This window comes from Phyllobates terribilis, unplaced genomic scaffold (genome assembly GCF_046119375.1).
Source record: "Phyllobates terribilis strain yellow unplaced genomic scaffold, ASM4611937v1 Scaffold_5__5_contigs__length_657084704, whole genome shotgun sequence".
Taxonomy (NCBI): Eukaryota; Metazoa; Chordata; class Amphibia; order Anura; family Dendrobatidae; genus Phyllobates; species Phyllobates terribilis.
In genome coordinates, this window is record NW_027362765.1 from 252,902,304 (window position 1) to 252,930,110 (window position 27,807).

Consider the following 27,807-nt stretch of genomic DNA (forward strand, 5'->3'; position numbering starts at 1 on the left):
CTTGGGGCTGCCCACTCTTTTACTAAATATAAAAGGCAACCCCAGATTGGTGATGGGTATTCTTTAAAGGTTATCCGTTATATGATAGATCTATTTTAGGACATTTCCTTGAAGAGAAGATATTTTGGGGGTGGCATATAAACATCACAGTATATAGTTGACTGCAGAATGAGTTAGCAGATTTAACTCCTAAAGAACAAGCCAGAAATTAAGCAACCCAGATGTTTCTCTCCCTTGACATCATCTGTCGGGGAGTCAGGATGCCCCTACACACATTAAGCTGTTGACAGATCCTGCTTATATCAGCGGGTTCTGCAAATTTAACTTTAAAGAGAACATGGTGTCCAATCCACGGGCAGCACGTATCAGGCAATGGCTGCGTGAACTCAGCCGAGGTATGCTTGACTCTGAAACGCTAACCTGTTTCCAAGCGAAACCTACTTTAATAGCGCTGCACTGTAGACTAGTCGACAAGCGAGTCCCCGGCGCCTTCTCACCAACTGCTGACCTGAAGTGACAGGTCTCTGCCTACATGCGCATGTAAGACTATATGTATAAAGCTTATGTTTGTGCGCTGCCAAAAACTATAATGAATAATAATTAAAATAAGTACCTTTATTTAGGATCAAAATCACAGTGATTTTGATCTTAAGTAAAAAGTACTTATTTTAATTACCGCATCCTCACTATTGTTTTTGGCAGTGCACCAACATTACCTTTATATATATTTTTATCTGTCCCGGTTCCCATTGGTGTACCACGGATACTGTCTGGTGTTGTGCCTCACTGCCTACACTCCAAGTGCTACAACCCCGCACCACTGGAAATAACAAGGTATTTTAGCTGCATCATCCCCATCTAATTTTCACATGTGCATGTAGGCAGGGACCTGTTAATTAAGGGCAGTGGGCAGGGAGAAGCTGCCAGGAACCCATCTGTCTGACTAGTCACCAGCGGCTATTAAAGTATGTTTTTCTCAAACGTCGCAGCACTTCAGAATTGTCAAACATACCTGGCTGAGATATGCTGCCCAACTTACAGGCATAATCTCAGCTGTCATGTTCCTTTCATGTGCATAGATGGTCTTTACTCCCTGCCATTCATGCTCTCTGCAGCTGAGAATTTTTACATGGTTCAAAATTTATAGACCTGCATGTTGCTGGCAGCTTTAAAGTCTATTTGATGATGATACACAGATCTACCTCTCTGGACCCGCTATCACCTCCTTTCTAACTGGAATCCCACAATGTCTGTCCTCTGTTTCATCCTTGTTCTCTGCTAGATTTCTAAAACTTAACATGGATGACACAGAGTTCATCGTCTTTCTTCCATCTCACTCAACCCCTCCCAACAGGCCTATCCATCAAAGTCAGTGGCTGCTCGCTGCCTTGGGGTAACCCTGGATTCTGATCTCTCCTGCAAACCACATATCCAAGCCCTTTCCACTTCCTGCCGACTCAAACTCAAAAATATCTCCCGGATCCGCACATTCCTCAGCAAAGACTCTGCAAAAACACTAGTGCACGCCCTCATCATTTCCTGCCTCGACTATTGCAACCTTCTGCTCTGTGGCCTTCCTTCTAATACTCTCGCACCCCTCCCGTCTATCCTAACTCTGCTACCAAACTAATCCACCTGTCCCCCCGCTATTCCCTGGACTTTCCCCTCTGTCAATCCCTTCCCAGGCTCCCCATTGCTCAGAGACTCACGTTCAAAACCCTAACCATGATATACAAAGCCATCCACAACCTGTATCCTCCATTTATCTGTGACCTAGTCTCCCGATACTCATCTGCATGCAACTTCCGATCCTCACAAGATCTCCTTCTCTACCCCCCTCTTATCTCCTCTTCCCTCAATCGCATACAAGATTTCTCCCCCCTACTCTGGAACTCTCTACCTCAACATATCAGACTCTCACCTACAGTGGAAACCTTCAAAAGGAAGCTGAAGACCTACCTCTTCTGACAAGCCTACAACCTGCAGTAACCCTCGCTCCACCATACCGCTTGCACGACCAGCTCTACCCTCGCCTACTGTATCCTCACCCATCCCTTGTAGACTGAGCCCTCACGGGCAAGGTCCTCTCTCCTCCTTTACAAGTCGCTGACTTGTAATGGTCAAGATTATTGTACTTTTTATTATGTATACCCCTTTTCACATGTAAAGCGCCATGGAATAAATGGCGCTATAATAATATTTGCAGAGAAAGCACACAGCTGTTATACTGATTACACAGCTCCTCAGTGTCGCTTCTGCTGCTGAGATCTCATGTTGCTCAGTACAAGGTGCAGCTGTCAGTCAGGTTGGGTGAGCTGAGATGGAGTACACTTATGAGCTTTCACCCCTTACCTGGACTCCTAAAATGTTCATTATATTATCAGGCTTGAACGGCCATTTCGAAATGGATTTTCAAACTAAGTACATCTGCCTCATCAGGGCCGAGATATATTTAATAATGAGTGTAGTTTGTATTGTGAGATCTAGTGACAGATCCTTTTTAAGATTAACGTTGTAAAAACAACCCCAAAAAAGAATATTTTTTCTTCTTTTTCATTACATTATGTGGTACATTAAAAGTTGCCATTAAAAAATATACTTGATCCAGCAAAATAAAAAAAAACCTCATATAACCATGTCGACTGAAAAATTAAAAAGTTTTGGCTCTTGGAAGGCCTTATCCTTAACACCTTAAAGAGTAAATAAATATATTTTTCTTTTATTTTCTTATAATTTTGTCCAGCATGGAATGTTATGTTAATAGTGATTTGCAAAATTTCAGAACTTTATATTCTGGACAAAATGATTGAAAAAAATTAATTTAATGACTGCACATATATTTTTTTACTGTGATCATTAACCAGCTCTATTTTACCGTGCTGTAGAATAAAAAAAATGCTGCAAGCAGAGGTAAAAGCTTCGTCCCCACGCTGAGCTTACCGCCTGGGCATGGGGAGTATTTTTTATTTTGCTCTGTTCTCTGATTTGCCCTCACCCTATATGACTTGCTTGCTGGTTTGTTTCTTTCAGTGTTTGCCCTTTGAAGAGCCTCATGTCTATTCCAGCACCAAGGTCATGTTTTTTATAGGTAGGTTTTCTCTCTGCAGGACTGGAGACGGAGCTTCCTCTATCATGGCAACCGCTCGTCTTGCTTTCATTGGCCTGGGGCTGCGCTGATGCTGATTGCTACACTGCTACTCTTATGTTGTTATGGCCGCCAGCCAGATGGGAGGTGAGCTTGGCACTGCTTCATATCATCCCATTTATGCTAGAACATCTCATCCTCCTGCTGAAAGCAGCTGTCACATCTGACAGGTCTTTGTTTATTAAGACAAGTTCTCACATGGTGATGTTATTGCCACATGCTGTTTTCTGCTTCCTGCATCAGAAGATAGTTCTTAAAATTGTCAATTTGGGAGGGCGCCTCAATGCCCTCTCCTAATTAATGCTAACAGCTCAGAGTGACCAAACTCGTTGCTGCTCCACATCTCTTTTGTATTAATTTTGATAAATTTCATCCAAGGAGCACACATTTTGTGGGTCATCCAGGAGTAGGATTCACATTTTTAGTAGGCTCCCATTTTGTGTGAGAACCATGCCCATTTACATACCACACCCTTTTACATGCCCCTTACATGGTAACCAAAATTAAAGGCACATTACCCTTTCTGCAAATATAATAGGTCTCTCCTGCAGTCCTATGTAACACTACAGGTAACAGTGACACTTTTCTCTATACAGATAATAAGCACAATATCAACAGAACACAGTACATCATATACAAGAGAAGGACCCTATGCCATACAGTCTAAGGGCCCAAATAATCATATGAACACTCCACCACTACAGCATTATCAAAGAAAATACGAAATAAACAGTTCATTCTAAAGTATAACAAAATTTATTGAAAATATGCAATAGGCATACATAAAAATAGACAAAAGTTAATACAAAGTCAGTGATCAGACTCAGGTGTTAGAAGACAAACCACTCCATAGAGTATTAAGGGTGGGAAGAAATTGAGCCGAGATAAACACCCACAATCATAAGCAAGTGCCAACCAAAACAGTAGTATCTCCATAGCAGTACATCCAACCTCCTATATAAAAAAAAAACATTAATTATAAAGTGTCAAAGTGCAAGGGTGCCATATGTACGTCATAATGGCATATACTTTGTTAATATAGGGACAAAACGCCTATGTTAACTACTGGATGCATGCAGTGGAAATGAGAATCAAATCAATGCTCGTTTTGCGTGGGCTTCCACACTGCTCCACGAGGCAACATGGGTAAGAGATGAGCCTGGATTTGATTCTTATTTCAACTGCGTGCATTTTGTCCCTATATTAACAAAGTATATGCCATTACAACTTAAATATTAATGTTTTTTGTTTTTTTTATATATATGAGGTTGGATGTACTGCTGTGGAGCTAGTACTGTTTTGGTTGGCACTTGCTTATGATTGTGGGTGTTTATCCCGGCTCAATTTCTTCCCACCCTTTAATACTCTATGGAGTGGTTTGTCTTCTAACACCTGAGTCTGATCATTGACTTTGTATTAACTTTTGTCTATTTTTATGTATGTCTATTGTATAACATAATGTATTGAAAATATACTTTAGAATGAACCGTTTACTCCGTATTTTCTTCGATAATTCAGTACCGATAATGTAGTAGATGTCACCTGCAGTCCTATGTAACATCACAGATAACCATTAGGCCAAATACAGATAATGTAGTAAAAGTCATCTGCAATCCCATTAAATTCTCCAGCGATGGATTCTTAAGTAAGTAAAAATCATTTTTTTATTTAGAAAAATTTAAAAAGCAAGGGTAAGAATAACAGGTTAGACTCCAGGAAATAATGCCACAAACTTCGCATTTCGGCATATAGGCTTAATCATAGTTGATTAAGGCAATATGCTGAAACGCATAGGTTGTGGCATTATTTCCTGGAGTCTGACCTGCTATTGTTACCCTTGCTTTTTAAATTTTTCTAAATAAAAAAACGATTTTTACTTACCTAGGGATTCATCGCTGGAGAATTTCTTTCCTATGTTTGCTGCTGTAGCCCGGACCTGGGCAGCTCCGTGCGCTGTTCCTTCCTGTGGCACAGGTGTTAATTCTGCTGGTGAGCTGGCGTCATTCTCCTTCTTTCTTGAATATAGTAGAGGTCACCTGCAGTTCTGTGTAACACCATAGATAACACAGTGATTCTCAGTACAGATAATATAGTAGAGGTCACCTCCAATCCTATGTAACACCGTAGGTAGCAGTGATGATGCTGTGTACAGGTGTAGCAGATGATGTCCTATGTGATACTAATTGTACAGACACATAGTCACAATATAGTGCAAGATACCAGTTGTACACAGATGTTCTATAGGATATATATGTGTATCACCTACCAATAAATCCAGTGACTCACAGTTGATGACCTTTCTAAACAAAGTCATTAAAGAGAACCTGTCAGCGGGATTTTGCTAAGTAAAGTACACACACAGCCATATTGGCGCTGGGATACTGATTACAATGATACATGTAGTGAAGAAATACGATTGGTGGTTTGTGTAATCCGTGTGTTTCATTTAATGATATCTTCGTGCTGCGGGTCGGGCCTGCAGGCGGGGTCTTATCTTGGTGCTCTGGTCCCTTATTCATCTTCCTGTTTAAATAATGAGTCACTGATCCGTCAGTGACCTTCCTCCTATTTTAAATATCGCGCCGCCACAGTAATTGCTGTGGTCTCTAAAAAAATAAAAAATTACATTGTCTCCAACAAAATGGAGCTGGCGGCGCATGCACAGTCACATCTCCAAGTTATCCCCCTTGTTCTTAATCTGCGCATGTTCCGCCCACTGCCTTCACTAGCAAGAAGTTTTGAGCAGCGGCGATATGTCTTCTCTTTGGAGCGCACAGTGTGTGCAGAGGACCAGAGCGGGAGTGCGGGATAACTTGGAGATGTGACACTGCATAATAGATGCTCCAAGTCATTGATGCTGCAGGTTTTACGAGAACTGAGCTGCTGTGCAAATTCAGTGGACGGTATGAAGGGCAACCTCAGCATGATGTGCCACATAAATGTACAAATTCTGAGCCAGGAATTTCACAGCATAATCTCCGTTAGTAATCAATGGATGTAGAATTGTAGTGTTTTTCTTTTTCTGTTGAAATCCTTAAAACCAGATGAAAAACTCCCATTGGTTCAGGAAGTGGTCTGACTGGTTCCTAAACTGTGTATTAGTTTGTCCATTCCTAAAAAATAAACTATAATTAATTATACCCAAGAAATTTGTCATTAGTTGCTAACCTCAGGGTCATGTTTCCAAGAAAATATATTTGTCATTGAACTTTTTAATATTTGTTTTCTTCCTCATTTCTTCTAGCCAGGGGGCGGAGGTGGGTAATGCATGCGCCTTATTGCTGTTGCTCCTTCTCGACTTGTTTTTAATGAGACGCTATGAGAGGTTGAAGGACAGAGAAGTGGACAGGAGACTGCGGAGTATCATTACCCAGATTGATGGTAAATTATTTTTCTGTCCACAGCCGTCTCTACTTTCTTTGTTAATATGCTACTGCACCAATTTACTAAGCCACACTGTTGGCCACCAACAGGACCTGTCAGTATGCTGGAAGGGTTCAGGGGAATAGCTTGCACAGCGGTGACTTCAATACGGAGAGAAATGCTAAATAAAAAACTCAATAGGGTCTTATCCAAGCAGTGTAGAGGAAACAAAGGGTAAATGTGCTCACCTAGTGAGGTTGTTTGTCCTGGGCTGCTGAAGAATGACGATCCAAGACGAGAATTAAGGAATAGTGGTTTAATGTAAGAGTCACTCCGACCCCTTCCTCGGGACAACCGCTTCCTCAGGACAACCTTCTGTGGTTGTCCTGAGGAAGGAGTCGGAGTGACTCTGAAGCGTGGTAATATTAAACCACCATTCCTGCCACCTTCTCTTGGATCGTCATTGTTATTCAGCAGCGCAGGATACTTCCATCTTCCTTGGCATAATTAATATGGAGAGAAAGTCTCAACTGTCAAAAGTGTGGAACCATATTAAAGTTGTTTTTTTTCTAAGTGTAGATCAATTATGTGCTTAATAAGAAAAACTGTATGTTCACCATTTTCAAGATCTCTTGACCGTAAATGGAAACATTCTTCTAAAAGGCCACTCTAGTCATGTCCTCACGTCTTTACAGTAATCTAAACAAAATATGTAAAGGACGTTTCTGTATAAGTGGGACCTGTCATGTTTAGCATGGTATAGAGCAGAAGACACTGAGCTGATTGATATTTAGGTTGTGGACAAAGGTTCAGTAAATGGTTTAGGAGTCCAGTGGGTGGTTCTTTCAGTGATTGACAACCTTGCCTCTTTGACTGTGCATGTAAAGATAGCTGTCATACTCCGAGTATGCCTGCCCACTGGACTCCTAAGCATAGAAAGGAAGGATTTCCATGACTAAATGACAATTATACTGAATCTTCTCCAACAACACTATATATCAGTTTGTTCGGCTCCTCCTGCGCTATATCATGCTGCTCAAAGATTTGACTGTTCTTCTATGTGACAGGTTCTCATTGTGGGATAACGACTTCAACGTGGAATACTGATCACTGTGTTCTATTTTCCAGTGGTGTTTTTTTTTCAGCTGGTTGTATAGTGTGGAGTGCCCTAAAGGGATGTGTTTCTCCTCTTACTCCATGTCAGCTGTGGGTTGTTGGCTAGGAACAATAGCTGGCACCGGCTCTCCCAGTGTGCTTCAATTTGTAAAGCACGAGGCATACTGTTATTATACCTGGTACAGTAACTGCCACTCTTTTCATTGCCACAAAGGGTGCCTTATTGCCAGGTGCCAATATATCCCTGATGTCTTCTGCTTGCACAGAGACTGTAATTGTACAGATCACATCTATACAGGTGTAATACAGACTAGCTTGTATCAGAGAAATGCAAGATAGACAGTAATTGTGTGTTTCCAGCCCCTATGTCACCTCTCCCCCTCCCTATTCCAATACCATATTCATACAGATGGCATTCCATGTCTCTGCTGTTCTCTGGAAAGCTAATGGATCATATTTCATTAGTCTCATCATCTTTTCAGTAAACCTTGTCATATTCCTACCCAGGATTGGAAGCGCAACTCCTTCGATAAACTGGCTGCCCAAATATTTGAGGCACTGTCTGGCCTTGCCCTATTTAGCTGCATTTTTATGCACATTTCATTCTACTTGCACACTTATGTCATGGATTTTTACAGGTTCTGTACAGTATAAAATGTGCGATATGATCCAATGTATGAATAGAATAGACTAGCGTGCTGCCTCATTTTTACAATAAATAATCTGTATCCCTCAGAAATGAGCTCAAGCTGGTAGCCAACTACTTCATGTCTTTACATTTACTGTATTCTTGCAGATATGCTTAATAGCGGACCGGAGCTAATATGGGAGGATACTGTGTATCCCGACCTGTACATGCCATCAGCCCCATCATGGTCTCTTCACTGGGTTTATAGAGATGGGCGACTAGTGAACCTCCCGGTTAGTCTGCTGGTCGATGGCGATGTCATTGCTCTCAGGCCAGGGCAGGAATCATTTGCATCTCTTCGAGGCATGAAGGTAAGTGGGTCAATATAAATTTTATCCCGTCAACATGAATATCTTCCTTTGATGTTCTGTTTAGTTTTCATGGAAAGTATAGAAAATAGACACAATTCCACCTTTTTTATCATACGTCATCTTACATTACAATGAAATTGAGAACTCTATTAACCACTTTCCGTCATGTGCTGTAAATGTACGGAACATGTCATGTCTCTCCCTTTGGCGCGGGCTCCGATGATGAGCCTACACTGTTCCGGGGACATTTACAGCTGATCTTTACAGCTAACATGTGCACCTAACAGCCACGGGTGGAATCAATCTCTGACAGCGGCATTTAACATGGCCTCAGCGGAAGGACGTCATAAGTTCCACCCATTGGCGCCCGTGTTACATGACCGCTGGTCGCCGATGGGTTGGCATGTCAACCCGTGGTCTGCAGGGGACCCCTGCGGTGTTATTGCCGGGATGCTATGCGCTCATAGCAAGTAAGCATTCCTGCTAAACACTGGCAATCTGATCATCGCCTGTGTGTAGCAGAGGCAATCAGATAATCGCAGCTTCTGGTCTCCTATGGAGACTATTGAAGCAAGTGAAAAGTAAAAAAAAAATGTTTTTTTAAAAATATTAAAAAAAATAAAAGTTTAAATCACCTCCGTTTCGCCCCATTCAAAATAAAACAATAATAAAAAAAAAATGAAATATACACATATTTGGTATCGCCACAATCAGAATCACCCGATCTACCAATATAAAAAAAGAATGAATCGGATCGGTAAACTGCGTAACGAGAAAAAAAATCAAACCGCCAGAATTACGTTTTTTTGGTCGCCGCAATATTGCAATAAAATGCAATAACGGGTGATAAAAACATCTTATGTACCCCAAAATGGTTAATGTCAGCTCAGCGCGCAAAAAATAAGCCCTCACCCAGCCCCAGATCCCGAAAAATGGAGACGCAACGGGTCTAGGAAAATGGTGCCTATAAATTTTGGGTTTTTTTTCCAACCACTTAAGTAAAAAAGAACCTATACATGTTTTGTTTTATAGCTATGAGCCTGTAATGACCAGGAAAAACATAATTGCAGGTCAGTTTTAGCATTCAGTGAACGTGGTAAAAAAAAAAACAACTGTGGAATTGCACATTTTTTACAGTTTCACCACACTTGGAATTTTTTTTTCCGTTTTCCAGTACACTATATGGTAAAACCAATGGTGTCATTCATAAGTACAACTTGTCCCGCAAAAAACAAGCCCTCACTTCCATATTGACTGAAAAGTAAAAAAGTTATGGCTGTGGGAAGAAGGGGAGCAAAAAAATGAAAACGCAAAAATGGAGAATGGCCTGGGGGTGAAATTAATAATTTCTCCAGATTTGCTCTAGTAAATTAGGCATTTCCCCTACAAAACTCTGGGTCTGGCTGCAGCAGGAGCCTCCAGGAAACTCTAGGTCTCCATCCAACATGACTGCCCCATGATTAGGTCCCTGCCTTTCATTTTTTTAATAGCTGATGCTAATTTTTATTTGCCATAAGTCTTTTAAATTGTCTTGTTAGTGGTCTGCAGAGGTACGTCTTGTTTTTTAGTCATCTGACTGTTGAGGCCTGTGATCTGCAGTAGTGTTCAGGTGACTGGAAGGGTCTGATGTTCCAGTCACCTAACCCCTGCAGCCAAAAAAAAGGCTTCGCCAGTCAGGTGACTGAAGAACGGGAAATCATGGCTTTCTGACTTGGCGCAGACCACAGGAGTGGCTTGTATTGGATCTGCAGGGGTGACGTCAGGTGAGTATATTGGAATTTGTTAATTTGAAGACATCCTTGCGCTGGTACAATTTTACCAGAGGCCAGACATCTCCTTTTAAGGGCAATGTTTATGGTGTCTAAAATCTGTAATGCAACGATACATGGTTTGTCTTTTCCATTGGTTGCAGGATGATGAACATATAGTCCTGGAACCAGGAGATCTTTTTCCTCCCTTCTCTCCACCACCATCCCCTCAAGCTGAAGGCAAGAAAGCACCGCAGTACCCTCAGCAGCATCATCTGTTTCGTGTCTTGGAAACCCCTGTGATGGATAATGTTAGGTACAACAGACATCCACTTGAAATTCTGTATTTTTCACATCTCTGGATCCAGAACCGTTTTGGACTTGGCTCCATCTTGTGCTCCATTAGTATGTATCAAACAGACCTGTAAATTGTCCAATGACATGACCTTTCTGTTTCAGGAGCTGGCTGGACCAGGCTCTCTCCCGTCCTGTCACTGCTCTGGATAATGAAAGATTCACTGTCCAGTCTGTAATACTCATCCATGCTGTCCCTGTCATTATGGTGAGTTGATTTAGCCCTAGTTTTATATAGAGACACTGTATACTTTCAATGTTAAAAAGAAAGTGTTGAATATTTATGATGATAACATTTATTGCGGATTTTTTTCTGTGTGTTGGGTATATATGGCGCGAACATGTGAGGAGCCTGTATTATTGTGTTCTTTACTTTTCCAAACTACAGGCTGCGTTCCTCATCACCAATGCGCTGCGTTTCATCTTCCATGCTCCTGGCACACCCCCTGCCTCCTATGCTTTGCTTCAGCTTCAGGTATTGGGTCCACATAGTTTGCATTTGGTTCTGTTCTTGTTATACTGTGCACATGACTATGATTTTATTTTGCTTGTAAAAATGTTACCAATTTTGTTGTTTTCTGACATTTTCTAACTGAAAGAAGCACTCCCATCAAAGTTTTTATCCACTTAATACACTGTAGTCATCGTTTTATATGGCACTGTGTACTTACAATTGCTTATTTTTCCCTTCTACCCAATTAATTATTCTCTTTTCCATTAGGTCTATGAATCACGTGATTAAAAACTGACTAGCTGAATTCTTCTAAGCTCTATGTAGAAACAGGAGGTCAATTTTCATAGTCATGAATCATCACTGCAAAAGTCCTTGGTAAGGGAGGAGGAGCGGAACAGCTGGGTCAGAAGTTGAAAAGGGGAACAAGTACTGCAGGAACAAGAGACTTCTTATTTCTACATAGAGCAGAGAAAACAGAAGAATTTACTGGGTAGAAAAGCAAAATGAGCAATTGTAAGTACACAGTGCTATGTAATATGATGATTGCAATATATTAATAGGATAAAAACTTTGATGGGAGTGCTTCTTTAAAGTCTTCTTACTTTTCAATATCATATGCAGAGATTGCAAGTTAATATCATATATGCATTGACAATGTATTGTATCCCACCCTGTATTTATGACATTTGACTTGGGAATGGTTTAACTCCTTCCAGACATGTTACATACTATGTTATATTACGTCACAAGTTGGGTTCCCGTTTATTGAACGCACTCAGGAGCTGAGCCCACACAGTACCAGGGAGATGCCAGCTGTTTGACTTGGCCAACATCTTCCTGTAACAGCGAACAAAGCGACCTCCGATAGCTGCTGTTTAAATGCTACTTTCAATCTCTGACAGCAACATTTAAATAGCACCATTTCTGTTATGCACTTGTATTGGCTCCCTTCATCCCTGAAACCGTGGGGAACTGATAAGTTGTCATGGCAGCCAAGGGCCTGCTGAAGGGCTCCACAACTGCAATCTTTATTATCCTGTGAAGTCGAACCTGATGGCTGCAGAGAAGTGACTGGTATGTTAAGAGTTGCCTCATTTCCTGGAATGTAAATATTATCCACACTTGGCCAGACTCTAGTGGCCGAGGTCCTTGGAATGAAGCTGAAAGCTATGTAAGATAAAAGCTCTCACAGCATGAGAATGACAGCAACTAGAAAAAGCTAGTCAATTGCAAACTTATTTATTTTCACATTTTCTAAGGAAAACAATTTACTAACATGGGAGTATCTTTTTAACAAAATCACCAGAATGTTTTCCAGTACATTGAATAGCAGAATAAATGGCGTTATTCGAAACTGTAAAAAAAACAAGCCCTTATATAGCTATGTAGGCGGAAAAATAAAAAAGTTAAAGCTTTTAGAAGAAGGGTAGAAAAAACCGAAAGCACTGAATATTGCCCAGTTTAAAATAACTTAAATCAATTTACAAATGCCACTATAACCCTGTACAGTATAGAAGTTGGTCGTTGTGCGACATCGTATGGGCCATGTGTCCCGATTATGCACAAACCAGGTTCTCCTTACCACAATAAAATGTCCAGTACTGGTTCATTATCCTTTTTAAGATTAATCCTTTATTACTCAGCTGTCCAGTTTATCTGGCATGCTAAGGAAGCGTGCCACCCCTGAACTCCCATTTCAGCAATTTCTAACAGTCGGAGCTCTTTACACTCGCTAAATTAACCCTTAAGGGCATATTGCAGTTTCATGATAAGTCCATATTAATAGGATGAAGATAGTATTAAAAAAATCAAAGAACCTATGTTTTTGCTTGGTTATTCATCACCTTGAGCTGCTTGATACATTAAGAGACACTGGTCACTTGTGTTTTTTGTCTTTGGAACTGATCTTACTTCAATCATAGGGTTTGTACAGCATTATAAATGCTCTCCGTTTAAAGGGAACCTGTCACATTGTAAATACATTCCGATCTGCCAGTAAAATGGTATGGAGCTGGAGTAGATGGTTATAATGGTTTGTGGGAAGTTGTTCAATAACCCTTGTTTCATTCACTTAATTCTCTACTTATTATGGGGTTTTCAGACAAATGTGCGGTCCTTCTTAGTGACTGACAGCTGTCTTTATATAAGTGTGTATACAGAGATGGCTGTCAGTCACTGATGGGATCTCCCACTTTACTGAAAAGCCTTCCATGAGCGGAGATTTAAACAAATAAAATGCAAGTTATATTACATCTTTTCCCACAATCCAATCTATCATTCTGTTTAACTTATCTTGCTCTTTACTGTAATACCTGCAGATTGGACTACATTATCAATGTGATGGGTTCGTTTTAACATATACCGCATACTTGGGAAGTAGCAAGCTCCTTGACTACTCCGTACACTTTAATGATTAGACCAAATCAAGAATGTTTATAGTCATAGGGGAAGGTGGATGATCTGCTGCAATTCATCACTGCCAGCGCTTTTCTCACATGTTGCTGAAATTAAGCACTAAAATTTGACTTTTACTGATAATACAACATTAATAGTCAAATTTTAATGAATGCCTCTCCTGTATCTGTGTATCCAGTAAGAACTGTCCACACTTTTTTTGGCATGTAGGTGAATGCTGTTCTGCCAGTTCTTCCTCTTCTTTTCCCTGTCATGTGGATTTTGGTAACGGCATTATGTGAAGCTCGTGTGCTGGCCCAAATGAGCCGAAAGTATCCTACTTCTCTGGTGAGTGTTCTAACAAAAAAGTTAGGAGCCCTGGTTCACAATCGTGCAGCGTAAACAGATTCCTGATGGTCTGACAAGCGAACAAAGGTCTTGCAGAAATGATTTTTAAACTTGCTTAAAAAAAAAATTGTTGGCAGCACATTCTCCTGTGTAAATGGGACCCGTTCTGTCAAGAAAGTCTATGCGCACAGAACAATCTATTTTTGATCGTTCTGTGCGCATCGTAAACTCTTGTCGGTTAAGACAGGGTATTGGCAAGCATGTAGCTGGTTGGCTGTCATTTAATGCAGCAATTCGTGAAGTCTGAAAATAGTGTCTCTTCACGGTTGATTAACTTCTGCCGTATTTATGTGAAAACTGAAAGGGTTTTGTGATAAAAACAAATTGTATTTCTGCCCTTTTTTTAAGCAGTTAGTTTGCCTTTGTTATTTTTCGTAGGTGGCAAAGTTCTCTGAGGATACTCTTAGCAGTTATACAGAGGTTGCATCAACACAGGTCTGTATGTAGAGGATTAGCTGATGGACAGTTGCTCTTTATTTTCTGTGTTGTACTTTTTTTTTAAAATGACATTTCTGTGATTATTTAATAGGAGATGCTTCGGTCTGTGTGTTCTCACTTTCTGCATGTTGTTAGGGGGAAGTGTGAGACTCTGGCATATACTTCTCGTTTGTTGCATGGTTTGGGATCTGTCACGGTGAGTAAAGTTTCCAAGTTATCATGGATTAGCTTAGTGAAAGATTCTAAGCTCAATGAGTACTGTAATAATCATCAGTACCTTAGATAGTCGCTGACCAATATCAATCTCTCCTGACTTCACCATACACATGAATGCTCAGCAGAGCCAGCTACCAAATCTCCCTCTTTCATTAGATTGACGTTTGGTCCCACTAAAAGTGGCAGGTATGGTAACTTGTGATAATTATAGAGCTTTTAAACAATTTTTAATTCATTTAAAAACTTTTCCGAAGACTATAAATATAAAAATGAGGCTTTTTTATGTCTAGAAGAATGATGTTTCTTTCCCAACACAGATGTGGATTCTATACACTAAGAGTAGTGAGATTATGGAACTTTCTGCCAGAGGACTTTGTTGTGCTAAATTTATTAAGAGCTCAAGGGGCCTGAATAAATTGGAGTGTAATATTATTATATATATGAACAAAACACTGCTGTCATTTTCTTTTCATGTGTGAGTTGATGTTTCTATAAACAGAAGGATGTTTTCCTGAGTAATGTAATCTGTGCTCTTTTAAAAGGTTATTTGCTGTGTGGACAAACAGGGAGTCCTTTCCTGGCCGAATCCCAGTCCTGAGACTGTTCTGTTTTTTAGTGGACGAGTAGATCAGACCACTGATAGACATGATGATCTCACTGATCAATTATCCCTGCGTTCCTTCTGCCAGACCGATTTGGAGGATGAGGTGATGATGATCAAATTTTGTTGTTTTTTGTATCATTATAATTATCATTTTTATGAAGCTTGCCTTTTCTGGAATGTCTTTCCTATCTATTTTCTCTGCAGCCTCAAGAGATGGTGGCACTATTAGCAGAGACCAATATCCTACAGCTAGTAAATGAGCAGGATACTATGGAGCGGCAGAATGATGTCGCTAGACCTGAAACGCAGAGAAAACCCCATAGTCGGAACAAGCATGCATCAGGCTCTAATGTGAGCTTCAGCCAGGACACTGGTGGTCAGGTATATAAAATGTTTACTTTCGTAGGATGATCTATCATTTCCAATCACACTCTCCATACACAGAAGAATAGCTCTGTTCATACTTCTCTTACTGTTTCTCTTTAAGGTTTCTTTGTAGAATAGCATAGTACACTATTTTGTCCTGTTTAAAAAAAAAAAAGCAACTGAAGTGAGAGAGGTGCAGGTGCTTGATTAACAGATACACTGCTCAGTACTGCTTTTCTTAAATGCTGCTGTCCTTAGGGGTGTGGTGCAGAGAGTTAGAGGGCAGGATCTTCCTTTCTCCTTGTGTGTTATGTATGGGTGGACTTATCATTGCTGCAGGCCAGGGGGGAGACTGATAATTAGGCATTTTCCTTTAGTGAATTACAAGGTTTCTTTTGTTTTTGCTTACCACTGATGGAAAGCTATTTTATAACTGTATTCTTTAAAACATGACCTGTTAGGACTACTTGAGGATTGGTTGAGAAACAATGGTCTGATTAGGAGTTTATATTTTGAACCCTCAATCTCTGATAATATTTTAATTGAAGTGAACACTTTTTTTATGGATTTATTATTTTTATCTTTTTTTTTTTTTCTACAGTTAAGCTGCGAGGTGGACGATTATGTTTGTGACTGTCACTTAGAAATGCTTCGGCTGTCACAAGATCAACAAAACCCTCAGAGTATCCAATTTGATGAGGCCAATTGGCAGCTTCATCTTAGCTCTTTAAAACCCTTAGGTCTTAATGTGTTGATGAACCTCTGTAATCCAGGGGTGAGCACAACACTTTCCCGCTTTTCAGATCATCTGCGCCATATTGCTCTGCAAGAAACCCACAGCTCTGTGCTTCCTGGACACATTCCTTGGGGTCTTTGTGACTTTTCAAGACTCATAGGTAGTGTTTGATCAATGATAAAATTTGCTAGCTTCTTCTCTGTCTTGTTCCGTCTTGTTTCTTTCTCTTGTGCTCTTCTTTTTTTTACTCATTTCCAAGTTTTTGCACTTTTCAACTCAATTGATAACTGCTTCTTCCTTCTATTTAGGTTTCATCCCAGGGGCTAAGGACCCTTTTAAACTGCAAAATCATGTTGCTCTCTATCACCTTCCAAGTGAGGAGCCTGTAAAGGAGACTTTACTTTCCAAGCTTCCAATTGGTGCCAAACGTAAACCACCACTTAGTCACATGATCAGCCTTTTTGTCCGAGATGTAACTACTAGTATGTACCTTTTTTTTCATACCTGTCAAGTCTCATAAATTTACCTATACATGCATTCCATCTTAATGTCTTCCTTTTTTTTTACCTCTTAGACACAGAGCAGATGCTGTCCCATGGAACAGCTGACATCATTCTTGAAGCCTGTACAGATTTCTGGGACGGAGCTGATATTTACCCCCTCTCTGGGTCGGACAGGTACGATACATAACATTGTTTTGTTTTTTTTTCCCGAGGAGCCTTAAGGTGGGTTTAAGTTACTTGATTTTGAAGTGATAAATGACCACCTATCAGTAAATATTTACCCATGAACCATAATTTAATTGCCTGTTTGCACAAGCAGATCACACTTAGTAATGCACACTGAGCGATCTGAAGTCCTGTTTGCGTAGGATGATGCGCTGCCAAGAACCATGATCTTTTCTGCAACCCAAAAGATCATTTCACCTGATCAACAAGCGTTTTCCTCGTTGTTCGGGTGATCAGCAGCCTGTTTAGACTGCAAGAATATTGTGAAACGAGTGGTCTTGGGAACACTTCTTCATTATAATCTTTCAGTGTTAATGTATTTTTAAGCTATAATAATAATTTGAAAAGCAAGAACATTTAATCCCTTTCACGACATGCGCCGTACATGTATGCTGCAAGTCGGAAGCGGGTGTATGGAGGGGGCCAGGGCCGGCGTCCGTACCCGGGCAAGTGCCGGGGCCCTGGAAAATCAGAGGGGCCCACCGCCCACTCACTGTCGGGGCCCTGGCTGCTTCCTCGGCACCTGTTCAGTGACGCAGGTGCTGCTTGATTGCCGTCACTCCCCCAGACATGGCCGCGCGCTGTTCGGCTGTGTCTGCTAGTAATGACACGGCAGGGTCGACGGCACTGCACCTTTAATTGTGCTTGTGTGTCGCCCCTGCCGCGTCATTACTAGCAGACACAGCTGCACAGCACGCGGCCCTGTCTGGGGGGAGTGCCGGCAATCAAACACCGTCGGAGGTCCTGCACAGATGTGGGGGAGCGGCCCAGACCCGGACCCGACCGCAAGTAGGCCCCTCTGATGGTCCAGGGCCATGATATCTGTGACACGCCGGGGGCCCTGCACTGCCCCATACCTGAGGAGCTGCTGGACAGGACACTGGACCGGGGACAGGTGAGTGAGGCTTCCCCATATTAAAAATATTTGTAATGGGTCTGTGTGAGTGCATGTATGTGAATGTCAGTGTGTATGACTGTGTATATATATTTGTCTGTTTTATATATGTTTTTAAGAATTTGTGTAAAAATGTGTGTACTGTATGTCTGTATGTGTACGTGTCTGCGTACCGTGTATGTGTACGTGTCTGCGTACCGTGTATGTGTACGTGTCTGCGTACCGTGTATGTGTACGTGTCTGCGTACCGTGTATGTGTACGTGTCTGCGTACCGTGTATGTGTACGTGTCTGCGTACCGTGTATGTGTACGTGTCTGCGTACCGTGTATGTGTACGTGTCTGCGTACCGTGTATGTGTACGTGTCTGCGTACCGTGTATGTGTACGTGTCTGCGTACCGTGTATGTGTACGTGTCTGCGTACCGTGTATGTGTACGTGTCTGCGTACCGTGTATGTGTACGTGTCTGCGTACCGTGTATGTGTACGTGTCTGCGTACCGTGTATGTGTACGTGTCTGCGTACCGTGTATGTGTACGTGTCTGCGTACCGTGTATGTGTACGTGTCTGCGTACCGTGTATGTGTACGTGTCTGCGTACCGTGTATGTGTACGTGTCTGCGTACCGTGTATGTGTACGTGTCTGCGTACCGTGTATGTGTACGTGTCTGCGTACCGTGTATGTGTACGTGTCTGCGTACCGTGTATGTGTACGTGTCTGCGTACCGTGTATGTGTACGTGTCTGCGTACCGTGTATGTGTACGTGTCTGCGTACCGTGTATGTGTACGTGTCTGCGTACCGTGTATGTGTACGTGTCTGCGTACCGTGTATGTGTACGTGTCTGCGTACCGTGTATGTGTACGTGTCTGCGTACCGTGTATGTGTACGTGTCTGCGTACCGTGTATGTGTACGTGTCTGCGTACCGTGTATGTGTACGTGTCTGCGTACCGTGTATGTGTACGTGTCTGCGTACCGTGTATGTGTACGTGTCTGCGTACCGTGTATGTGTACGTGTCTGCGTACCGTGTATGTGTACGTGTCTGCGTACCGTGTATGTGTACGTGTCTGCGTACCGTGTATGTGTACGTGTCTGCGTACCGTGTATGTGTACGTGTCTGCGTACCGTGTATGTGTACGTGTCTGCGTACCGTGTATGTGTACGTGTCTGCGTACCGTGTATGTGTACGTGTCTGCGTACCGTGTATGTGTACGTGTCTGCGTACCGTGTATGTGTACGTGTCTGCGTACCGTGTATGTGTACGTGTCTGCGTACCGTGTATGTGTACGTGTCTGCGTACCGTGTATGTGTACGTGTCTGCGTACCGTGTATGTGTACGTGTCTGCGTACCGTGTATGTGTACGTGTCTGCGTACCGTGTATGTGTACGTGTCTGCGTACCGTGTATGTGTACGTGTCTGCGTACCGTGTATGTGTACGTGTCTGCGTACCGTGTATGTGTACGTGTCTGCGTACCGTGTATGTGTACGTGTCTGCGTACCGTGTATGTGTACGTGTCTGCGTACCGTGTATGTGTACGTGTCTGCGTACCGTGTATGTGTACGTGTCTGCGTACCGTGTATGTGTACGTGTCTGCGTACCGTGTATGTGTACGTGTCTGCGTACCGTGTATGTGTACGTGTCTGCGTACCGTGTATGTGTACGTGTCTGCGTACCGTGTATGTGTGCGTGTCTGCGTACCGTGTATGTGTGCGTGTCTGCGTACCGTGTATGTGTGCGTGTCTGCGTACCGTGTATGTGTGCGTGTCTGCGTACCGTGTATGTGTGCGTGTCTGCGTACCGTGTATGTGTGCGTGTCTGCGTACCGTGTATGTGTGCGTGTCTGCGTACCGTGTGTGTGTGTGCGTGTCTGCGTACCGTGTGTGTGTGTGCGTGTCTGCGTACCGTGTGTGTGTGTGCGTGTCTGCGTACCGTGTGTGTGTGTGCGTGTCTGCGTACCGTGTGTGTGTGTGCGTGTCTGCGTACCGTGTGTGTGTGTGCGTGTCTGCGTACCGTGTGTGTGTGTGCGTGTCTGCGTACCGTGTGTGTGTGTGCGTGTCTGCGTACCGTGTGTGTGTGTGCGTGTCTGCGTACCGTGTGTGTGTGTGCGTGTCTGCGTACCGTGTGTGTGTGTGCGTGTCTGCGTACCGTGTGTGTGTGTGCGTGTCTGCGTACCGTGTGTGTGTGTGCGTGTCTGCGTACCGTGTGTGTGTGCGCGTGTCTGCGTACCGTGTGTGTGTGCGCGTGTCTGCGTACCGTGTGTGTGTGCGCGTGTCTGCGTACCGTGTGTGTGTGCGCGTGTCTGCGTACCGTGTGTGCGCGTGTCTGCGTACCGTGTGTGCGCGTGTCTGCGTACCGTGTGTGCGTGCGCGTGTCTGCGTACCGTGTGTGCGTGCGCGTGTCTGCGTACCGTGTGTGCGTGCGCGTGTCTGCGTACCGTGTGTGCGTGCGCGTGTCTGCGTACCGTGTGTGCGTGCGCGTGTCTGCGTACCGTGTGTGCGTGCGCGTGTCTGCGTACCGTGTGTGCGTGCGCGTGTCTGCGTACCGTGTGTGCGTGCGCGTGTCTGCGTACCGTGTGTGCGTGCGCGTGTCTGCGTACCGTGTGTGCGTGCGCGTGTCTGCGTACCGTGTGTGCGTGCGCGTGTCTGCGTACCGTGTGTGCGTGCGCGTGTCTGCGTACCGTGTGTGCGTGCGCGTGTCTGCGTACCGTGTGTGCGTGCGCGTGTCTGCGTACCGTGTGTGCGTGCGCGTGTCTGCGTACCGTGTGTGCGTGCGCGTGTCTGCGTACCGTGTGTGCGTGCGCGTGTCTGCGTACCGTGTGTGCGTGCGCGTGTCTGCGTACCGTGTGTGCGTGCGCGTGTCTGCGTACCGTGTGTGCGTGCGCGTGTCTGCGTACCGTGTGTGCGTGCGCGTGTCTGCGTACCGTGTGTGCGTGCGCGTGTCTGCGTACCGTGTGTGCGTGCGCGTGTCTGCGTACCGTGTGTGCGTGCGCGTGTCTGCGTACCGTGTGTGCGTGCGCGTGTCTGCGTACCGTGTGTGCGTGCGCGTGTCTGCGTACCGTGTGTGCGTGCGCGTGTCTGCGTACCGTGTGTGCGTGCGCGTGTCTGCGTACCGTGTGTGCGTGCGCGTGTCTGCGTACCGTGTGTGCGTGCGCGTGTCTGCGTACCGTGTGTGCGTGCGCGTGTCTGCGTACCGTGTGTGCGTGCGCGTGTCTGCGTACCGTGTGTGCGTGCGCGTGTCTGCGTACCGTGTGTGCGTGCGCGTGTCTGCGTACCGTGTGTGCGTGCGCGTGTCTGCGTACCGTGTGTGCGTGCGCGTGTCTGCGTACCGTGTGTGCGTGCGCGTGTCTTGCGTACCGTGTGTGCGCGCATGTTTGCATATGTGAAGGATGAGGTGGCAGGCTGGGCCCTGTGTGCTATATATATATTTCTCCGCCGTATCTGTGCATCATGAATCGTGTATGTGTTAAAAGGGCCCACTGAGAGTCTTTCGCCCGGGGCCCAGAAAAACCTGGAGCCGGCCCTGGAGGGGGCTCACGGGGTGAGCTTGCGAGATACCCGGCAGGTCATGGCTGCGTGTTACATCCAGGACCTGCTTCTAACAATCATGGGTGGAGTGGAGCTCCGTTTGCTATTGTTAACCTCTTATATGTAATGGGCAGCACGGTGGCTCAGTAGTTAGCACTGCAGCTGCAAGGGCGCTGGAGTCTTGGGTTCAAATCCCACCAAGGACAACATCTGCAAGGAGTTTGTATGTTCTCCCCGTGATTGTGTGGGTTTCCTTTGGGTTCTCCGGTTTCCTCCAACACTCCAAAGACCTACTGATAGGGAATGTAGATTGTGAGCCCCAATGGGGACAGTGATGATAATGTCTGTAAAGCGCTGTGGAATTAATGGCGCTATATAAATGAGTAAAATAAATAAATAAAATGTTCTGTCAAACTCTGCCAGCAGCATTTAATACGCTCCGGCATGGGGACGCGTCCGTGAAGTGATTGCGGGTCGCCAATGGTTTGCTATGACAGCAAGCGGTCTGTTGAAAACCTCTGTGCTTGTCATTACGGATCTCCTTTGAAACCCTGCCTGTGGCCTGGCTTCAAAGGAGACTGTGAATTTCGCTGTATACAGCAATGCTGTGGCTTATAGCGATCAGACAATTGCAGCTTCAAGTCCCCTAAGGGGACTATTAAGAACAGTGAAAAAAAGTTATAAAAAATAAAAGTTCAAATCACTATTCTTTTCCCACATTTAAAATAAAAATAATAAAAGAATAAAAAAAATGCACATATGTGGTATTGCTGCTTTCAGAAAATTCTGATTTATTAAAATATAAAAATAATTTAAAGCAGAGGCGTATCGGCACTATCTGTCAGCCGAACTTTTCCCACACACTGGACTAGAAAGAGCTGCCAAGCAACAGGGCTCCCGGATTCATGCCAGAAATTCAGACTGTGAGTGCAGATATGAAGAGGACCAATGGAAGCGATATCAGGTGCGAAACGGCCGCCGTCCACTGTACGTGTCCATTTACTCCCGCGACCTGCTCTTTTAAAATGTTGTTTCAATAAAGAGAAGAATTTTTAAGGAACGGTGAGTGAGTCCTTTTCCTCTTCATATATGCATAGAAAATAATTAACCCAATCGGTAAACACTGTAAACGAAAAAAAATTCACGAATGACAAAATTATGTTTTTTTGATTGCTGCAATACCACAAAAAATGGTGCAATAAGCGAGCAAAACATCATATCTGTCCCAAAATGGTATCAGTAAAAGCATCATCTAGCTTCTCAAAAAATAAGCCATCACACAGCTCCATCAACCCAAAAATGAAAACGTTCCGGGCGACACAACCTTAAAATTTTTTTTGTTGCAAACTTCTGATTTTTTTTGTTTCACCAAAATAATAAAAAAATTTGGACATGTTTGGTATCGCCATAATCATACAGATGAGCAGAATCATATTGCTAGCTCATTTTTACCACAAAATGTACACCGTAAAAACAATTCCCTAAAAACAATGTCAGAATTGCATTTTTTCACAATTTGTCCCCACTTGGATTTTTCCCCCATTTTCCAGTGCATTATGTGGTAAAATTAATGGTATCATTCAAAAGTCCAACTCATCCCGCAAAAAACAAACCTTCATATGTCTATGTGGACAGAATAAGAAAAAAGTTAGTGCTTTGGGAAGAAGGAGAGTGCAAAATGAAAATGCAAAAACTTAAATTGGCCATGAAGGGGTTAAGCTCTTTCTTCTCTTAGAACTATGCTTACCTCTGTTATTCCTCCCCAAAAAACTCTACATGCTTTTAGTATGGATTTTTCAAAGGTGTTTTCACTATAGGCTTCTTAGGAAAAAAAATGCATCTCATTAATGTAACTAAATAATGCCACGAAAACTCCCAATGGAAACAAAATGCTTGGGATAGTGTGTGTGAAGGGAGGGATCTAAGAGACTAGAGGCCGCCAGTTTATTCATACATTTCCAGGAGGAATAACAGTGGAATGGCAAAATGTAGATATCTAAGGTGCTGCAGAATTGTTATTTCCAGGGAAATGTAAGCATTTACTAACTGGCGTCACAATTGCAAACATCATTGCTGTAAGATGTCTTATGGGGGTAGCTAAGACTTTGCTGTCCTCCATGGATAATTTTGTGTCCCTCTTTCTTACTTTTATGCCTCTTTTCTTTCTAACTTAAGGAAAAAAGTGCTGGATTTCTACCAAAGGGCCTGCTTGTCTGGCTACTGCTCCGCTTTTTCCTACAAGCCAATGCACTACTCATTGTCGCCTCAGCTACATGGCAAGTGTATAGAAATGCAGCACGGTCTTGGGCACAGCGCAGTTTCAGCCCCGTGTGGCGTTGGTGGGATTGCTCCTATGAAGCACACTGGCCGACATGACAGCTGGAGTTCTGATGGTGAGTGTCCCGTTACTGACTCCTTAATAGATCGCTGCTTTGTATGAATTTTGCCTAGTACTCTGCTTATTTCTTTGTACGTTGTGCTTTATTTCATAAGCTTTCATGTTAATATAGCTTTGCCTTTATGCTTCTCTTGCATATTGTCTACATATTAACCCCCTTCAACTCAGAAGGCATTGGGGAAGTGACGGAGGATTTTACTCAAGCGATGAGTGGTCAGATCTTCATGGGGATGGTCTCGTCACAATATCAGGCTCGCCTGGACATTGTCCGTCTAATTGATGGCTTAGTGAATGCTTGCATCCGTTTTGTGTATTTCTCCATGGAGGATGAGCTGAGAAGCAAGGTGAAGATTAAATATATACATATTATATATATATATATATTTTTTTACTGTTACTTTTTCTAAAATGTTATACTTTTATCCCATCACATCCGTTTCTTTGCTCAGGTGTTTGCTGAAAAAATGGGTCTTGAGACTGGATGGAACTGTCACATTTCCCTAACGCCAAATGGCGATGGGCCAGGATCTGAGGTTCCCCCATCCAGCCCCAGTCATGCTGGTTCTTTGCGAGATGATCTCCATCAGGGTCAGAAACCAGTTCAAGTTTTTTTAGATTGTGATTTATTTGCAATGTGTCACAATTTTCCCTTAAAGATAACATTATATAGGTACAGGAGTTTTGTTGCTTTGGAACGCATTACTTGGCTTAGGGCAGATATCTCATGAGTTTCCCTCAAGTTTTTCCCCCAAACGTTGAAGCTGGAAAAGAGGTACAACTGCCCCTTTCCACCTGCTGTCTGATTGAAAGTAATATGGCAGCAAAACATGAGCTTCAGGTTCTGCAGAGCCAGGCAGATTTTTCTCATGTTCCTTCCTATTTGCCGCTAATATTACTTTAGCAACATGCCTTAAATATCTCCATACAGAGCCCAGGCCAGGATGTGCAATCCCAGACCCTTACAAGGTGCTCCCCTCTTTCGCTGGGCTGTGCTCCTTTACAGTGTACATCATGGCCCCCAGTTTAGGTTTACTTTCTGTAACATTGTATTCATTATATTTATTTTGGATGTTCTGTATCACGTTTCCACCTATGTTAACGTAGTTGCTATTAGTCGGTCTCACTTAACTAAGCCAATCGTGTTCGTCAGGTACAACTCATTTTTTACTTTTGCTTCTTTTTGACCTTTTTTTCGCTTGTTAGCATCTCGGGAGGATGCGGAAGGTCTTCTTCTCATGGATGACGAGGGGCATTCTGATATGATTAGCTTCCAGCCTACTGACAGTGATGTCCCAAGCTTTTTTGAAGATTCCAACCGGGTATGAAAAATCATTAGGATTGTGTTCATTACATGGCATTTTAATAATGGTTTAAAGGGGTTGTTCCCTTTGAGAAAACACTAGTAGGTGAAAATCAAGTATTACATACCCATACTGGGGTCAATGTCGTCTTCCTGCCACTTACCCGACCTCCTTTTGGTTGCAGCGCTGATGTTACATCCACAGCTCCTCGGCTATTCGTTGACGTCAGTGGCTGTGCCCATGTAGACGACACGATGCAATGTCAGTGCTGCAGCCAAACTGAAACCGGGGCGGTGGCGAAGAACCCCTTTTACTAATATACAGTACAGACCAAAAGTTTGGACACACCTTGTCATTTAAAGATTTTTCTGTATTTTCTTGACTATGAAAATTGTACATTCACACTGAAGGCATCAAAACTATGAATTAACACATGTGGAATTATATACTTAACAAAAAAGTGTGAAACAACTGAAAGTATGTCTTATATTCTAGGTTCTTCAAAGTAGCCACCTTTTGCTTTGATGACTGCTTTGCACACTCTTGGCATTCTCTTGATGAGCTTCAAGAGCTAGTCACCGGAAATGGTCTTCCAACAATCTTGAAGGAGTTCCCAGAGATGCTTAGCACTTGTTGGCCCTTTTGCCTTCACTCTGCGGTCCAGCTCACCCCAAACCATCTCGATTGGGTTCAGGTCTGATGACTGTGGAGGCCAGGTCATCTGGCGTAGCACCCCATCACTCTCCTTCTTGGTCAAATAGCCCTTACACAGCCTGGAGGTGTGTTTGGGGTCATTGTCCTGTTGAAAAATAAATGATGGTCCAACTAAACGCAAACCGGATGGAATAGCATGCTGCTGCAATATGCTGTGGTAGCCATGCTGGTTCAGTATGCCTTCAATTTTGAATAAATCCCCAACAGTGTCACCAGCAAAGCACCCCCACACCATCACACCTCCTCCTCCATGCTTCACGGTGGGAACCAGGCATGTAGAGCCCCTCCGTTCACCTTTTCTGCGTCGCACAAAGACACGGTGGTTGGAACCAAAGATCTCAAATTTGGACTCATCAGACCAAAGCACAGATTTCCACTGGTCTGATGTCCATTCGTTGTGTTCTTTAGCCCAATCAAGTCTCTTCTGCTTGTTGCCTGTCCTTAGCAGTGGTTTCCTAGCAGCTATTTTAACATGAAGGCCTGCTGCACAAAGTCTCCTCTTAACAGTTGTTGTAGAGATGTGTCTGCTGCTAGAACTATGTGTGGCAATGACCTGGTCTCTAATCTGAGCTGCTGTTAACCTGCGATTTCTGAGGCTGGTGACTCGGATAAACTTATCCTCAGAAGCAGAGGTGACTCTTGGTCTTCCTTTCCTGGGGCGGTCCTCATGTGAGCCAGTTTCTTTGTAGCACTTGATGGTTTTTGCAACTGCACTTGGGGACACTTTCAAAGTTTTCCCAATTTTTCGGACTGACAGACCTTCATTTCTTAAAGTAATGATGGCCACTCATTTTTCTTTACTTAGCTACTTTTTTCTTGCCATAATACAAATTCTAACAGTCTATTCAGTAGGACTATCAGCTGTGTATGCACCAGACTTCTGCACAACACAACTGATGGTCCCAACCCCATTTATAAGGCAAGAAATCCCACTTATTAAACCTGACAGGGCACACCTGTGAAGTGAAAACCATTTCCAGTGACTACCTCTTGAAGCTCATTAAGAGAATGCCAAGAGTGTGCAAAGCAGTCATCAAAGCAAAAGGTGGCTACTTTGAAGAACCTAGAATATAAGACATATTTTCAGTTGTTTCACACTTTTTTGTTAAGTATATAATTCCACATGTGTTAATTCATAGTTTTGATGCCTTCAGTGTGAATGTACAATTTTCATAGTCATGAAAATACAGAAAAATCTTTAAATGAGAAGGTGTGTCCAAACTTTTGGTCTGTACTGTAGGTGCTGTCATATAACATTCTAAGTGGTTTTCTTAAAGCTTTTGTGAGACCGCCATGTATACAGACTGCAACTACCAGTTTTTCCATGTGATCATAATAACTTTTTTTCCCTGTTTATAGGCAAAGCTCCCTCGTGGTATTCATCAAGTTAGACCTCATCTGCAGAACATTGATAATGTTCCTCTGCTGGTCCCTCTTTTTACTGACTGCACCCCAGAAAGTGAGTAACGTATTACAATTGTGAGCGACAGAAAGGGAGTATTATTGGGTGTTTTCACGCTTGTGTTCTTCCTAGCTATGTGTGAAATGATCCAGATCATGCAGGAGTACGGGGAGGTAACGTGCTGTATGGGAAGTTCTGCAAGCATCAGGAACAGTGGATTGTTCTTACAAAGTGATATCAGGTCAGCTGCTTTGGTTTTTTCCCTCTTTATATTTTTTACTCTCTTCTGGTTTGACGCAACAAAGTTTGCAATAGTCAATATCTTCCAACCTAACTTCTACTATAGTTAATGACATTTCGGCATACTGTTTTTTTATTGTCTCACTCAGCCTATGTTTTTATCCATGCTCAGTATGTTGGTACAGCCTAGCCCCCTTCTCATGTCCTTCTGTTTGATTTATGCCCTTTTTCATTGTTCTTGTAAGTGTCGGCTGTGTTTACTCT

General features: G+C 43.2%; 1 protein-coding gene across 3 annotated transcripts in view; it reads left to right on the plus strand.

Moving 5' to 3' along the window:
* TMEM94 (transmembrane protein 94) overlaps positions 1–27,807 on the plus strand; it is a 64,394-nt gene that overhangs the window by 18,322 nt on the left and 18,265 nt on the right. The window contains exons 4-23 of one of the 3 annotated variants that reach the window (XM_073684038.1): positions 3,108–3,232; positions 6,390–6,526; positions 8,421–8,623; positions 10,536–10,687; positions 10,831–10,933; positions 11,114–11,200; positions 13,805–13,921; positions 14,360–14,416; positions 14,511–14,615; positions 15,178–15,342; positions 15,444–15,620; positions 16,207–16,501; positions 16,650–16,823; positions 16,916–17,018; positions 23,664–23,881; positions 24,055–24,230; positions 24,336–24,474; positions 25,090–25,205; positions 27,261–27,360; positions 27,436–27,544. In XM_073684038.1, coding sequence (XP_073540139.1) covers positions 3,108–3,232; positions 6,390–6,526; positions 8,421–8,623; positions 10,536–10,687; positions 10,831–10,933; positions 11,114–11,200; positions 13,805–13,921; positions 14,360–14,416; positions 14,511–14,615; positions 15,178–15,342; positions 15,444–15,620; positions 16,207–16,501; positions 16,650–16,823; positions 16,916–17,018; positions 23,664–23,881; positions 24,055–24,230; positions 24,336–24,474; positions 25,090–25,205; positions 27,261–27,360; positions 27,436–27,544 — 2,858 coding nt within the window. The other 2 variants (XM_073684040.1, XM_073684041.1) reach the window with 2 other exon arrangements.